Raw genomic sequence first — 11,597 nt, 5'->3', positions numbered from 1 at the left:
AGAGCTGCAGTAAGTCTGTTTCTGGAGATGTTACTTGCAGCCTTTGAAAGCATTCGGGTAGGCTAACAACAGAACCAACACCAAAATGGTGTTATCTGTATCAGCAGTTCTACCACTGTAACAAGAGGTGATGCTGAAAGGGTCCCTGTCAATCTTAACAGAAGACAAAACGGGGAAGCTAATTACATAGACCATGAAAAGATTTTTTTATTCCATGAAAATATTCTCAACAGAGAACACTGTTTTTAAACAAAGCATTTAACATTTAGGAAATCAACATGTGCACAAAAAAGGATTAAGAAGTACTGGAAAATGGAAGATTCTTTAAGACAACTCACATTCAGAATTTTAGAATAAGTGATTTATAACTAGCTGTGCAAGTACAAACGTTTTTTTCCTATGTTTAATAACCCTCATACAAGTTGCACTATCCCTTGTGAAAGCAACTTGCCTCCAAAGGAAGCAAATCCTGGTTTTAGAAAAACAAACAGTAGCGTGAAAAGAACATTTAGTCCTTTACCAGGAAGTGTTATTACTGACCTGCAAGGCTGTTAGCCAGGCAAACCACAGGCCCTTTAGCAGAAAATACACAGATCACATTTCTTCCTTTTCTCTAACTTTAAAATAAAAAAGCACTAGATTTAAAAAACAAAACAAACCCCAAACCCAAAAAACTACCTAAGTAGTTTTGTCAGTATTGAGTAATGTCACATTATTATATAAATAACCCTGTATACAAGCTCCAAAAATCTAAACTTTAGAGTTTAATAGCCCCCATAATAATACACTAGGCCAAGCTGTGTAATAGTGGTATACATAACAAAAGGAATAAACCTCTACACAAGTCACTCAAATTCAGCTTTACTGGTAGTACAGTTCCTAATAACACTGAAATTAATTAAAAAGAATCCAGCACTGCTGCATCCAAATATTGCTTCAGACCCCCAAACCCAGGATGTTTTGATTATTATTTCCCCAAACAGCAGGTGGCTGGGTTGACAAGCTTGCTTTGATACAATTACCCCTCCCTCCAATATCTCTAGTCTAATTCTTATCACCCTAACAAATCAGATATGATGGATGTATTAATAGAACCACAAATGGGAGGCAAGACAACATTAGCAATAGGGGCACTGCAGACAACTATATTTACACGTATAAACATATCCAAATTTCAATTGTTTACAAGTAAAAGTGCACATAGATCATTACGAAGTATCACTCAAATTTCAACTGGTCCATACAATGAAGCATCACCTGGAAATGGACTAGCACTGCAGTAATTAAAGTTGGAACTTCATAGTGAAAAACTAAAAGACAGTTTCCATAAAAATATTTTAAAAAATATTAAAGTCAAATTAAGAGATACACATTTCAATGTATAAAATTCATGATGCACCATGTATCCAGTAAAGTAGAGCTCTAGAAAACACCTACCGTGGCTACCTCAGCAGCTGCAGCACTGTGAAAAGAGCTGAGACGCAAAGCCCTTTGTGGGATACTGTAAGTGGTAGTGTTGGCAAATAACAGATTTAGGCACTCTATAGTTTAAGGCAGCATTTGAATGGCAAGTGGTTGACTTCCGAAAACAGTCATTAGCTTGCAGTGGTGAATCTCTCTGGGGCTGTTCCAGTTTTTCAGTGCTCACAAGAGGCTACTGGAGTGCTGAAGATGGACCACGGTTCTAGGAGCTTCTCTTGATTGCATTGTAGGCTAGAGCTGAGACGTATTACTTCCCCAAATCAACACAAATACATTATGGTCTCTTTATCAGTTATGCCAAAAACTGGAATGTACTGATGGTTGCAGTGGTACAGTTATAGCAGCATACATGGATACTGGGATGAAACTCTAGTGCTGAAGATAAGATAGATATTTAAACAAAATGTTTTGTTACAAAATAAGACAAGCAATGATGGCAAAGTGTTATGCAGACATGCCTGACTGTCCTAGGCATGCAGGAGGAGGTTAACGGCGAGCATGGAGGTGGCACAGGCAGACTGACAACTGACATATGGTTCTAAGTGACTGCCAATTAAAATGAGTTGGAAAAGAGCGTAATTGAGATAACCAAAACATAGCACAAGCTGAAATATAGTTTGTGCATCTAGGACAACCTAGGACAATGAAAAATAAAGCAATTTTAGGAGCAGTAGCCTTTTTACTCTGGTAACAGAACTCTTATTTTCCTGCACAAATTGAAGAATTTGTAATATATCCTTACCTATGTATGGAGATGCTAAGATGTTAGTGACTAAATGTATGTCTGCATGCATTCATGCAACTAGCTTTTCCCCTTGGGCCTCCCAGTCTAGTACCCCCACCCCCCGCCCCCCCAGCAGCTGCATGTAACCTCCTTCAAGATCTCGCCCATTTTCTCAGAAACCCGCTTCAGGAACCTGCAGTCCAAGAGGAAAAAGAAAAGAACAAAGTTACTGAAGGCCTTTAGAAGACAGAGAAGCGTGCTCAGTTCTAACAGGCCAGTCTCAGTGGCTATGCTTTAGCCTTGTACTTAATTCCACAAACTCTCATTAGAAATACGAGCCACACCTTTTAATTAGTTTTCTTCCCCCCCCCAGTAATCAAGTAGTGCAATGCAGTTTCCAATCCTCAGTGATTTAACAGTGAGGGGAATTACTGTCCATTTAAGACCTTGATTTCAAACTAAACACGATGCAATTCAAAGACAGCTTACAGGCACAGATTAAGAATATAAAATCATTCCCTTTTCAGGAGCAGAGAGAGGTTTCAGTAAGACATCAAGCATTACATGTAGTCTCTTTTTCGTCTGTTCAAGGTATCTAGAGTTAAAACAATGAAGTTGTGTCCAACACACAACTTTCTATGTTACAAGTACTGAAAAGGAAGGAGAGAGGCAGGTCAGTGGACTTTCTGTCCTTCTTAATCATAATGTTTTTTCCTGAGTATTTTTGTTGAGCTTTCAGAATCAGAAAACATCTTCCTGTTTAAGAAGTGAAAGCTGCCAAGTATTTTCTAAGGAAGGAAATTAATAATTTTCAGTAACTGAGTTCAGTTAGTTAGTTATTAGAGGAAAAAAACCCTCTGTTTTAAGCATATAGTTTGTCATAAAAGTGGGAACAGTGTATCTTAGAGATCTTTAAAACTAAGTAATTTTTCAGTTCTCTATAAAAACAAAGTATTCTATAGAACAAGGAGGAATCCGGGTCTTTTTCAGTTTAATAGCTGAAGTGGATTTAGCGCTTTGTAAAGCAGAAACACTAAATCAGTTAAAGCAGAAGACATTGGTCAAAATTACAGACCAGTGTAAGATGCATAACTGAATGCGGTCATCTCTGAAAAAAAACTTGCAGCAAACTCAGATTGTGAACAGCAGACCATTGCTGACTTATGATACTCTAATGCTTTCAATGAACCCATGTAACTTACTATTTTTCCACTATTTTCCCTGGCGAATGTACAACTGAAAGCTGCCAGTTTACTGTTAGATATAGGTTACTGCACCTTTGCTGTTTTTCTCTAGCGTTACATCTATATATGATGTTGGCACATAGCCTTCCTCTCCATTATGTCTTCGAGCTCTTGTCCACCCATCTCCTTTGTCCTCCTCAATTATGTACAAAATCTCCCCTTCTTTCATTGCTAGAGTGCCTTCATTATGACCTGGGAAAAACAAGAGGCAAAGAAGTCTCAATGTTCAGACAGAATTTCAAGTCCTCTTTTTCCCAGGACATAGTTTCCAGATTATATATAAACAGGAAGAACCAAAAATCTGTGCAAGAGAACATATGGTCAAACAGGCTTACAGACAAAAACCTAGTCCAATTTGGCCAATTTGAGTATTTGCCAACAGCTGTGCTAATATTTATTTTAAACCAGCACAAAAGTACTGCTCAGACTAAAGTAATTTATAAAATATTTCCACTGATCTTATAAGCAAGTTGTTGCTCATACAGTTAATTTAAATCATTTTACTTGTCTTCTCTATAACAAATAATCCATGCTTTACAGTCAAGGAATCATAGTGCATATTGTTAACCTTACCATCAAATGGATATATTGCCTTGCAATGTCCTATAGCTGGTAATGGATCATCATCTTCAAACTCATCATCAAACTCATTTGGATGTGCATGTTGCTGTGGTGGGCCTCGAACTTCCTGATTCGCATCATCCGTGTAACTCCCTTCAGGGCTGTAATGCAATGACTGGAGCATGAGGACTCTGGAGAGCGAGTTCTTTCTTAGCTCTAAAACTCAGAATGTAGGTGCGTCACAGAGCGGGCCATGGATATCGCTCTGGGAATGCCTGTTAACAGTTCTTACATTTACTGCTGGAGGTGATTTTCTGAAAATACTGATCTAACAAAGGCTTGGACTGAATCCTGCTACAAAAACAAACATAAATTTGACATGCCTGTCTCTACAGAACATGGAAAACTGGTAAGCTTTACGCAATGGAATAAGATAGCTGCAAAAGGCACTGCTATTTAATGAGTGGGTGTTTCAGTGAGACTCACTGTGTTTTTTATGTTCCAGAATGACATGAAGTGACCTCTAAAATTCAGAACCAGTAAGATTTTCCTTTAGAAGGACATAAACTTTCAGAGGATAAGTAACAGCCATCACCTGCTGTTAACTATCAAAGAGATGTACTGATTCTAGCATAAGGTATAAAAGCAGTAGAGATAGAATAGTCACCTCTCTCTGCCCTGTGTTACAAGGTGGTTGATATCACTGCTGTGCCGCCGGTCACTTCTGGCTGCTACTTTACCTTCGACTTCAGAGAGCCAGGCCTTGGGGAAAAAAGACAAATATTGGTGTCAAAAGAAAACTTGATTCTAAACCACCAAGCCCATTTAACAAATGCGCCTAACTGCATACAGTATACCTGGCAGTACGCAGCCACACAGACAGCATCCACAAGTCTCAGAATTACTTCACATGAAGCATGAATCTATTCCTCATGCTTAGCCTATGCTCCATACTAGTCTTAAGGAACAAAATGATGTCTAGTCACATATGAATTCCAGAATAAGTGATTAACTTCTAAACCATTTACATTATTAAAAATGTACACCCTTGTTCTAGCTAGATCAAGGTACTTGAAAATATGGCACCCTACAAACAAAAAGATTGTATCAGAAGCATTAGCTTAAATTAGCTTAAAAGCAGTTTTTCTGGGTGTTCTCTTTATAAACCGTAAGGCAAACTACAATTTTACCACTCATTTACATTTTCCAAGGAATTGTTTTAGAGTCTAACCTCATTCTTGTGTATTTCCATCCGAAGACGGTCCATGTTGCTCATAGTCTCAGTTAATTTTGGTTGCAAACTGCCAGGATCACCCATCTGGGGATTTTTTTCATAAACATCCTTCATCTTGATGAGAGCATCTCTAAAAACATACAAAACCCACAATAATTATAAAAGTTACATACATCAGTACTTTATGTGTAGGAGATCCTGACCCATGACTGGACATTAAGCACAGACAAGAGGGACTACTGCTCCCCGCACCACACCTAAATCCTTTCCCCATTCTGTAATCTTATCACTTTGCCTTCCTCGTGTTGTGCACGAGCACACAAGGATTCCAACTGTCGACTCCTCTCTCTCCAGTCTCAATACTGTTTCCCATATTGTTTGTTATAGACAATTTCCTAAATATTAATAACATTCTTTTCTTAATGCACTAAGTTGCAGCTCTCTTGCTCAACAGACCCATGCATTGATTTTGTTTTGGTTTTTTTTTAATGCATGCTTTTAGATCCAACATTTCTTATGCAATGTTAGGAACAAAATGTGTATTACAGTAAAGCAGAAGAAAGCAATGCTAACACCACCTACACATAACACATCATGAACTAAAAAAATACTTTGTAAAAGCCTGGACTAGTATATTCTCTACTAGCTTCTGAGCACTGTTGGCTTAGGTAGAGGACTTCAAAAGAAGTAGACATAGAGAGAAGCATGACAAAACTCAGAAAACTGCACTCACTTTTGGTCTGTTTCCTTCTGTAGTTCTCGGTTAAGTTCATCAATTCTCTGTTGCAGTTTCTTGCGTCTTTGTTCTGGAGGGAGATGGCTGAAGTCTTCTAGTGCAGGGCCCTGCAAGCAGAAATGCCATTAAACTAAGTAACACACATGTATCTGGACAGCTGACTGACATACCCACACACGGACAGCGTTCGCTGGAAGCAGGATGGACCTTCTTAAAAACTCTGTTTGACACACAACTCTATAAAAGACCGCAACAGAATAAGTGCACATTCTTGCTGCCAGATCATAGTCATTCTTTCAAGGTTCTTTCTGCCTTCTGTAACAGTTGGCTCACAAGTGTAATTCAAAATTTGGAGACTTAATTATTTTTCTGAAAAGCTGGCCATGTACCTCCCATTACAGCCACTGCACTTAAAGCAGATTTAGAAAGGACAGAATTAATTACTACAGAGTCGTTTCAGTCAGAACGAAAAATCTAAGATATGTCTGTAATAAAAACATGTACATAATTGATTCTTTCTCTTGAGTGTGGGTTCTATGGCAATTTGGATGCTATCAAAAGAAAAATACTGTATTTTGGACCTTCATTGCAAAGTACTATTATAATTCCTTTCCAGAAGTTCAGCAATCTTGCTAGCAAACGTATTAAAACTTACAGAGTTCTGATGCATTTTGCCTCAAGTAAATCTTCTTCATAGGCCACAGAAAAAGCCTTTATAACATCAAATATTCCAAGTCACCTTTTTCATTATAAAAAGTAATGTTTCAGGGAAGGGAAAATACCTCCTACTTTCCAAACTTTTTTTTTTTTTTAACTTAACCCCACCTATTGTTATGAGCTCAAACCTGCAAATTTGTGCCAAGATTATAAACAGGATGGAAGGGCTTGGATGTGAAAAGCATGCGAAGAGATTTTTACATATCTTGTGAGTTTCTTGTGGAAACTTCCCACCAACAGCGTTAAGTCAAGGGGGAAATACAGTACAGTTAATACCGTAACTGTTGTGTCCTGGTTGCCTAAGAAGGTTGGTTTTAGCACAAGAAACCCACTTTCCATTATATTAACCCTCCATGGAGGCGAACCGAACCGGACAGCATCTCTTTTGCCACGAGGCAACTTGACAGAAACTTGACCGTCAAGATTCTGACACAAGCAGCTTTAGGCTCAGGTGCCAAGTTTCTAATACCCCCTTCTTAAGATCTTCTTGCCCCTTGCCCTTCAACTTCTTGGTTCTTTGGCACTTGCAAAATCATCATCTCACTGCTTTTTAAGGGAATACAAGACACCATAAAAAGAAGGAAATCAAGATATGATGTTTCCAAAATAAAGCAGAAGTGTTTCTTTCTGGAGGACAAAAAAAAAAAAAATCATTATAACCCTTTTAGGTGCTTTTACACATTACAAAGAAACAAAAAGACAATCACATCCTCTGTATCATTCTTCTTTATAGGTCAGTTAAAAACAGAGTATTCTATAGCAATAGTCAGAAGAACAGAGGTCTTTTAGTGAATTTTTACTGATTTACTCTGCAAAACAACGATATTGACTGAGGTGTGGTTTTGATTTAATAGAATAGCTTTATAATATTCCTAAGCATAGAGGATCATCTCTCCTGCAATTTTTTGGTTAAATTCAAAGGAGTGAATTTTGCACTATTCAGTACTTCTCTTTTGCACAAGTTTTGTAATCTTTCATGTACCTATTTTATGCTGCTTTAACAATTTTCCTGACAAAGAGAAATCACCAAGTATTTCCAATCATGACCAACTTGTGAATACTGGTCGACCCTAAAATTCCAAAACCACAGATTTAGTTGCAGCCAGATCACAAGTCTAATAATCTAACATTAAGCATGGATGATTAAGAAGACTGTGTATATGAGTGGAGAATCTGAAGATGTGTTTCAGCACCTGACTTAAAGCAGTTATGACATGGAAACACTTTCAAAAGATTACTTTCATGCTATCTTAGCAGAAGTACAGCAGACAGATCAGCACACGGGCTTACCATCTTCACCGACCACTGCACAGTTCATTTGAAAACAGAAAGAAACGTGAAATTATTCATATGCAATGACCAGTTGCAAAAATCATTAATGCCTAAAAATGTATCTTTAAAATATTACTTAATGATTAAAATTATAAGTTATTAAAAATACATTTTGCTATGAGCACAAGAAAAACAAAATACAACAATCAGAAATGCACTGCTGCTTTAAGAATTACTGATTAAAAAACTTCTAGGTGCTCATGGGTAGTTTAACTTATGAAATTCTAATATACAACTCCATTAAGCTACTTTTGACTTTTAGTGTTTTGAATAATATGCTAAAGAACTTCTATTGTAGGAGAAGAAACAAACACACAGCCAACATTCCACAAAATAGCAGAATTTGATGATGATGAAGGACTGGTCAGCCCTATGCAAATAACAATCCACTACCATCACTTTTACAAATTTTTTTTTTTACAATGTATTTACTTTATTGTCACAGTAAAACTGCAATACACAAAGATCTTTTTCAAGTTTAGGAGTTAGTAATTTTACTTTCTGAAAGCAGCACTTGGGTCATTGCTTAGAGGAAGCAAATAAAACATGGGGTGCCAGGAGTCGTATCTTGGGTTTAACATTCACAGCATTTTGAAGATCTACCATGCTTTCAATGACTTTGGATAACGCTTTCCAGAGAAACACCAAGCAACTTGCGTATCTCCAACATCACTGATTACCATCAGCAATTGTGAAGGCTGTTGACTGGGGCACACACACAAAATCAGAATTTCTATGAGGAAAGTAAAGCACCTTCACAAATGATACTTTGGTAGAAACCTCAATGAAGTCCAAAGATGTAAAATGGCTCTAGAATAAACTTCTTGTTCCCTTTCGAAAGAGTCTTCCAAGAAAACACAAGCAAGGTGTATGTATCACTGTTGATGATGCAACTATTTTTGTATCAAGTGGCATTGTGCAAAGACCTCTCATAAGCACTAACACTATCTGGAAATGTTAAGATTTCCAAGACTAATAAGCAGCACGTAATAGCAGTACTAATCGAGCATGATACACTTGCTTACACTTAAAAGACTTTTTTCAATAACCTATTCTACAGCTACTTGCTGCTTTTGCTGCTTTTGCTATACAACACGTTAGGAAACTCCAATGCATGAAGCACAGAATGAGAGCAGTCTGGTTTTGTGATCTCCAATGCCTTGAGTACAGGGTTGTACAGGGCACATTAAACAAAATAACCAGTGTGCTTACTGGCTGATCTGTGCCAACCCATGGATACATCTCAGTAGAAGAAGCAGCAAATTAAATACCATTTGGCAGTTCTGCATGTCAGTGACCACTTGGACATCATTTTCCAGGGACAAAACCATGGAAAACAGCATCATGTACTAGCAACTATTAAGCCGTGAATCAAGATAGAAAGATAAGACTGATCAATGAGAAAAAAACAAATCTATTCGAATTATTGTATACATTTAAGTTGAAAAGGCACTGAATATGTGGTAATGGGATGTGTTAATATGCTTGCAAGGAATTTCAAAATATGTAAGAATTAAATGTTCATCCTGAAGATTTACAAAGATTAACTATTTGATATTGTGGGTTATTTGAGTTAATCCAGATTTGTAGGATACCAGTGATCCTTGCTAATTTTACAGAATGCTATTTTATATTAAGTTCATTCGCTTCTACAACATGAACAATGAATTGTAAGAATAAAAAAAATAAATAAAAATAGGTTTCATTGACTAATGGTAGCATTCTGTAGTTGTTAGGAGATGATCTTTTGCTTCAGTAAGAGGTTTCAGAACTGATATTACAGGGTGTTGATTTGTGAGCCAGGCGTCAATACATTTGGCGATGAACAAAAAGGAGGTGTAGTCAAGACCTGTGCCATTTCAACAACTATCTGATCCAGTTAGTTCCTCAGAGAGTACTAGAAAAGGAACATTATCTTCATGACCAGAACAACTTATAAGTGGGAGAAACTGTCCCCCATAAATACTTAGAGGACCGCAAGAATTTCCTCAAAAATGGTAGGAGTAGAAAGGGCATTTCCAAGATATCTGGGGGCCTGAAATAAGATGCCACAACATGACTTAAAAGAAATTAAGCTTTAAGTGTAACTCATTATCAGAATGACAGCAAGAGAGCCTCTAAATCATTTACTGCAATACAACATTGTTGTACTTTGAGCTCCACATTATGTCAACAGTAGTCAACCATTCTTGATGCACATGAGGCAGCAAGACAATGTTCTCACAAATCAGAAAATCATGAAATACATATATCAAGTGCATCCAATTATCTTATTATTTGGACCAATAAATACCATAAAACAACATAAACTGCGCAGCCTATGTTTTGCTGACATAACAGGAAAGTGCCAGTACATTTATCACTAGTACTATAAATATTGCTAAGAAACCACTTAACATTTCCCTTTTATTGTCTTCCAAACAGATTCTATTTGCAGAATATGCCACTGTAAATTAGTAATTAATTGATATATCTTAGAAGGTGGCATTTGGTAGTAATTTTTCAATAACTCTACCCAAAAGAACCTTGGACAAACAAGAACAATTTATTCATCAGAAAATGCATTAAAATTTTTACGTTTCAAAATCTGCAAGCATTTGATGTACAAAAGAAATGAAATTTCTCCCCTCTTAGTTCAGTGTCTTGTAATCAACTACTATTATTTCAATTAAAAGTCAGCAAATAAGACATCTGAGCTGTCAGATGTTTTTTGTGGTGACTACATACCCAATGATAAATTACTGCAAAACTATGTTACATGGTGGTAGGAAAACATTTGTGAATGTGAACAACGATGAAGAAAGGTATCAAACACATGCTGAGCACCCTCTTTATAACACCTTTCTTTTAGGCACAAGTATTTGGAACGCAATAAAGAGTATTTCTATTTTATTTTATTTTTAACCTGTTGGTAACTTCTGTATAATATGAAGCAAAGTATCCTAACAGTGACCTTATAGCTGAAGTGGTACTTTTAACAAAGTAAGCCTTATAATGAGGGTGAAGAGCATTAGAAAAGCCACATCACAAACACACTGTTCATAGTCCATCATGCATTTCAACTGTTATCAAACTTACCCCTCTTTTGAGGCTTCTGAAAGAAGGAATTCTGGGCTTCCCTGTTTTTATGTCACTCATGCAATAATGCACTGGTTCAATGGAGAATATGGGATACTGGGACCCATTAGGAGTACTGGATGTGTATAAACTAGTAGGGGTTAGGGGTGGGGATTGTGGCTAATGTGGAAATAAAGAAAGCAATAAATAAGCCAGATGTTCAAAGTGATTTTAAAATGAAAATTCTGTCTTACAAAAAAAAATTTCCATCCAACACAGAAACAAGCTTGTAACGTTCCAGACACATTTACACTATATCTGTATTGGTTTTAAAAGGTTTCTGTCATGAATTAATCTTCAGAGTTACAGGTTGGTGCAGAGAATGAAGGAATATTCAAAAAAGCTTTAGAGTGAACACTTCCACAAGACCCTGACAAGATCCCGAAGTTGCTTGTCCCTTTTCTTAAAACAGGAAATTCTGCTTTTCCCAGCTTCAGTTACAGCCATTCT

General features: G+C 37.0%; 1 protein-coding gene across 1 annotated transcript in view; it reads right to left on the bottom strand.

Annotated features, from left to right (window-relative positions):
- Positions 1-1,910: 1,910 nt before the first annotated feature.
- FNBP1L (formin binding protein 1-like) overlaps positions 1,911-11,597 on the bottom strand; it is a 49,862-nt gene continuing 40,175 nt past the window's right edge. Inside the window, exons 10-15 of the mRNA XM_010289511.1 lie at positions 5,979-6,088; positions 5,243-5,375; positions 4,679-4,773; positions 4,024-4,172; positions 3,484-3,642; positions 1,911-2,399 (exon numbers count right to left, since the gene is read on the bottom strand). Coding sequence (XP_010287813.1) covers positions 2,392-2,399; positions 3,484-3,642; positions 4,024-4,172; positions 4,679-4,773; positions 5,243-5,375; positions 5,979-6,088 — 654 coding nt within the window. The 3' untranslated portion in view covers positions 1,911-2,391. The remainder of the gene's footprint in view (positions 2,400-3,483; positions 3,643-4,023; positions 4,173-4,678; positions 4,774-5,242; positions 5,376-5,978; positions 6,089-11,597) is intronic.

Source organism: Phaethon lepturus, unplaced genomic scaffold (assembly GCF_000687285.1).
Source record: "Phaethon lepturus isolate BGI_N335 unplaced genomic scaffold, ASM68728v1 scaffold13066, whole genome shotgun sequence".
NCBI classification, from domain to species: Eukaryota; Metazoa; Chordata; class Aves; order Phaethontiformes; family Phaethontidae; genus Phaethon; species Phaethon lepturus.
This window is presented reverse-complemented; position numbering and strand designations above follow the sequence as displayed.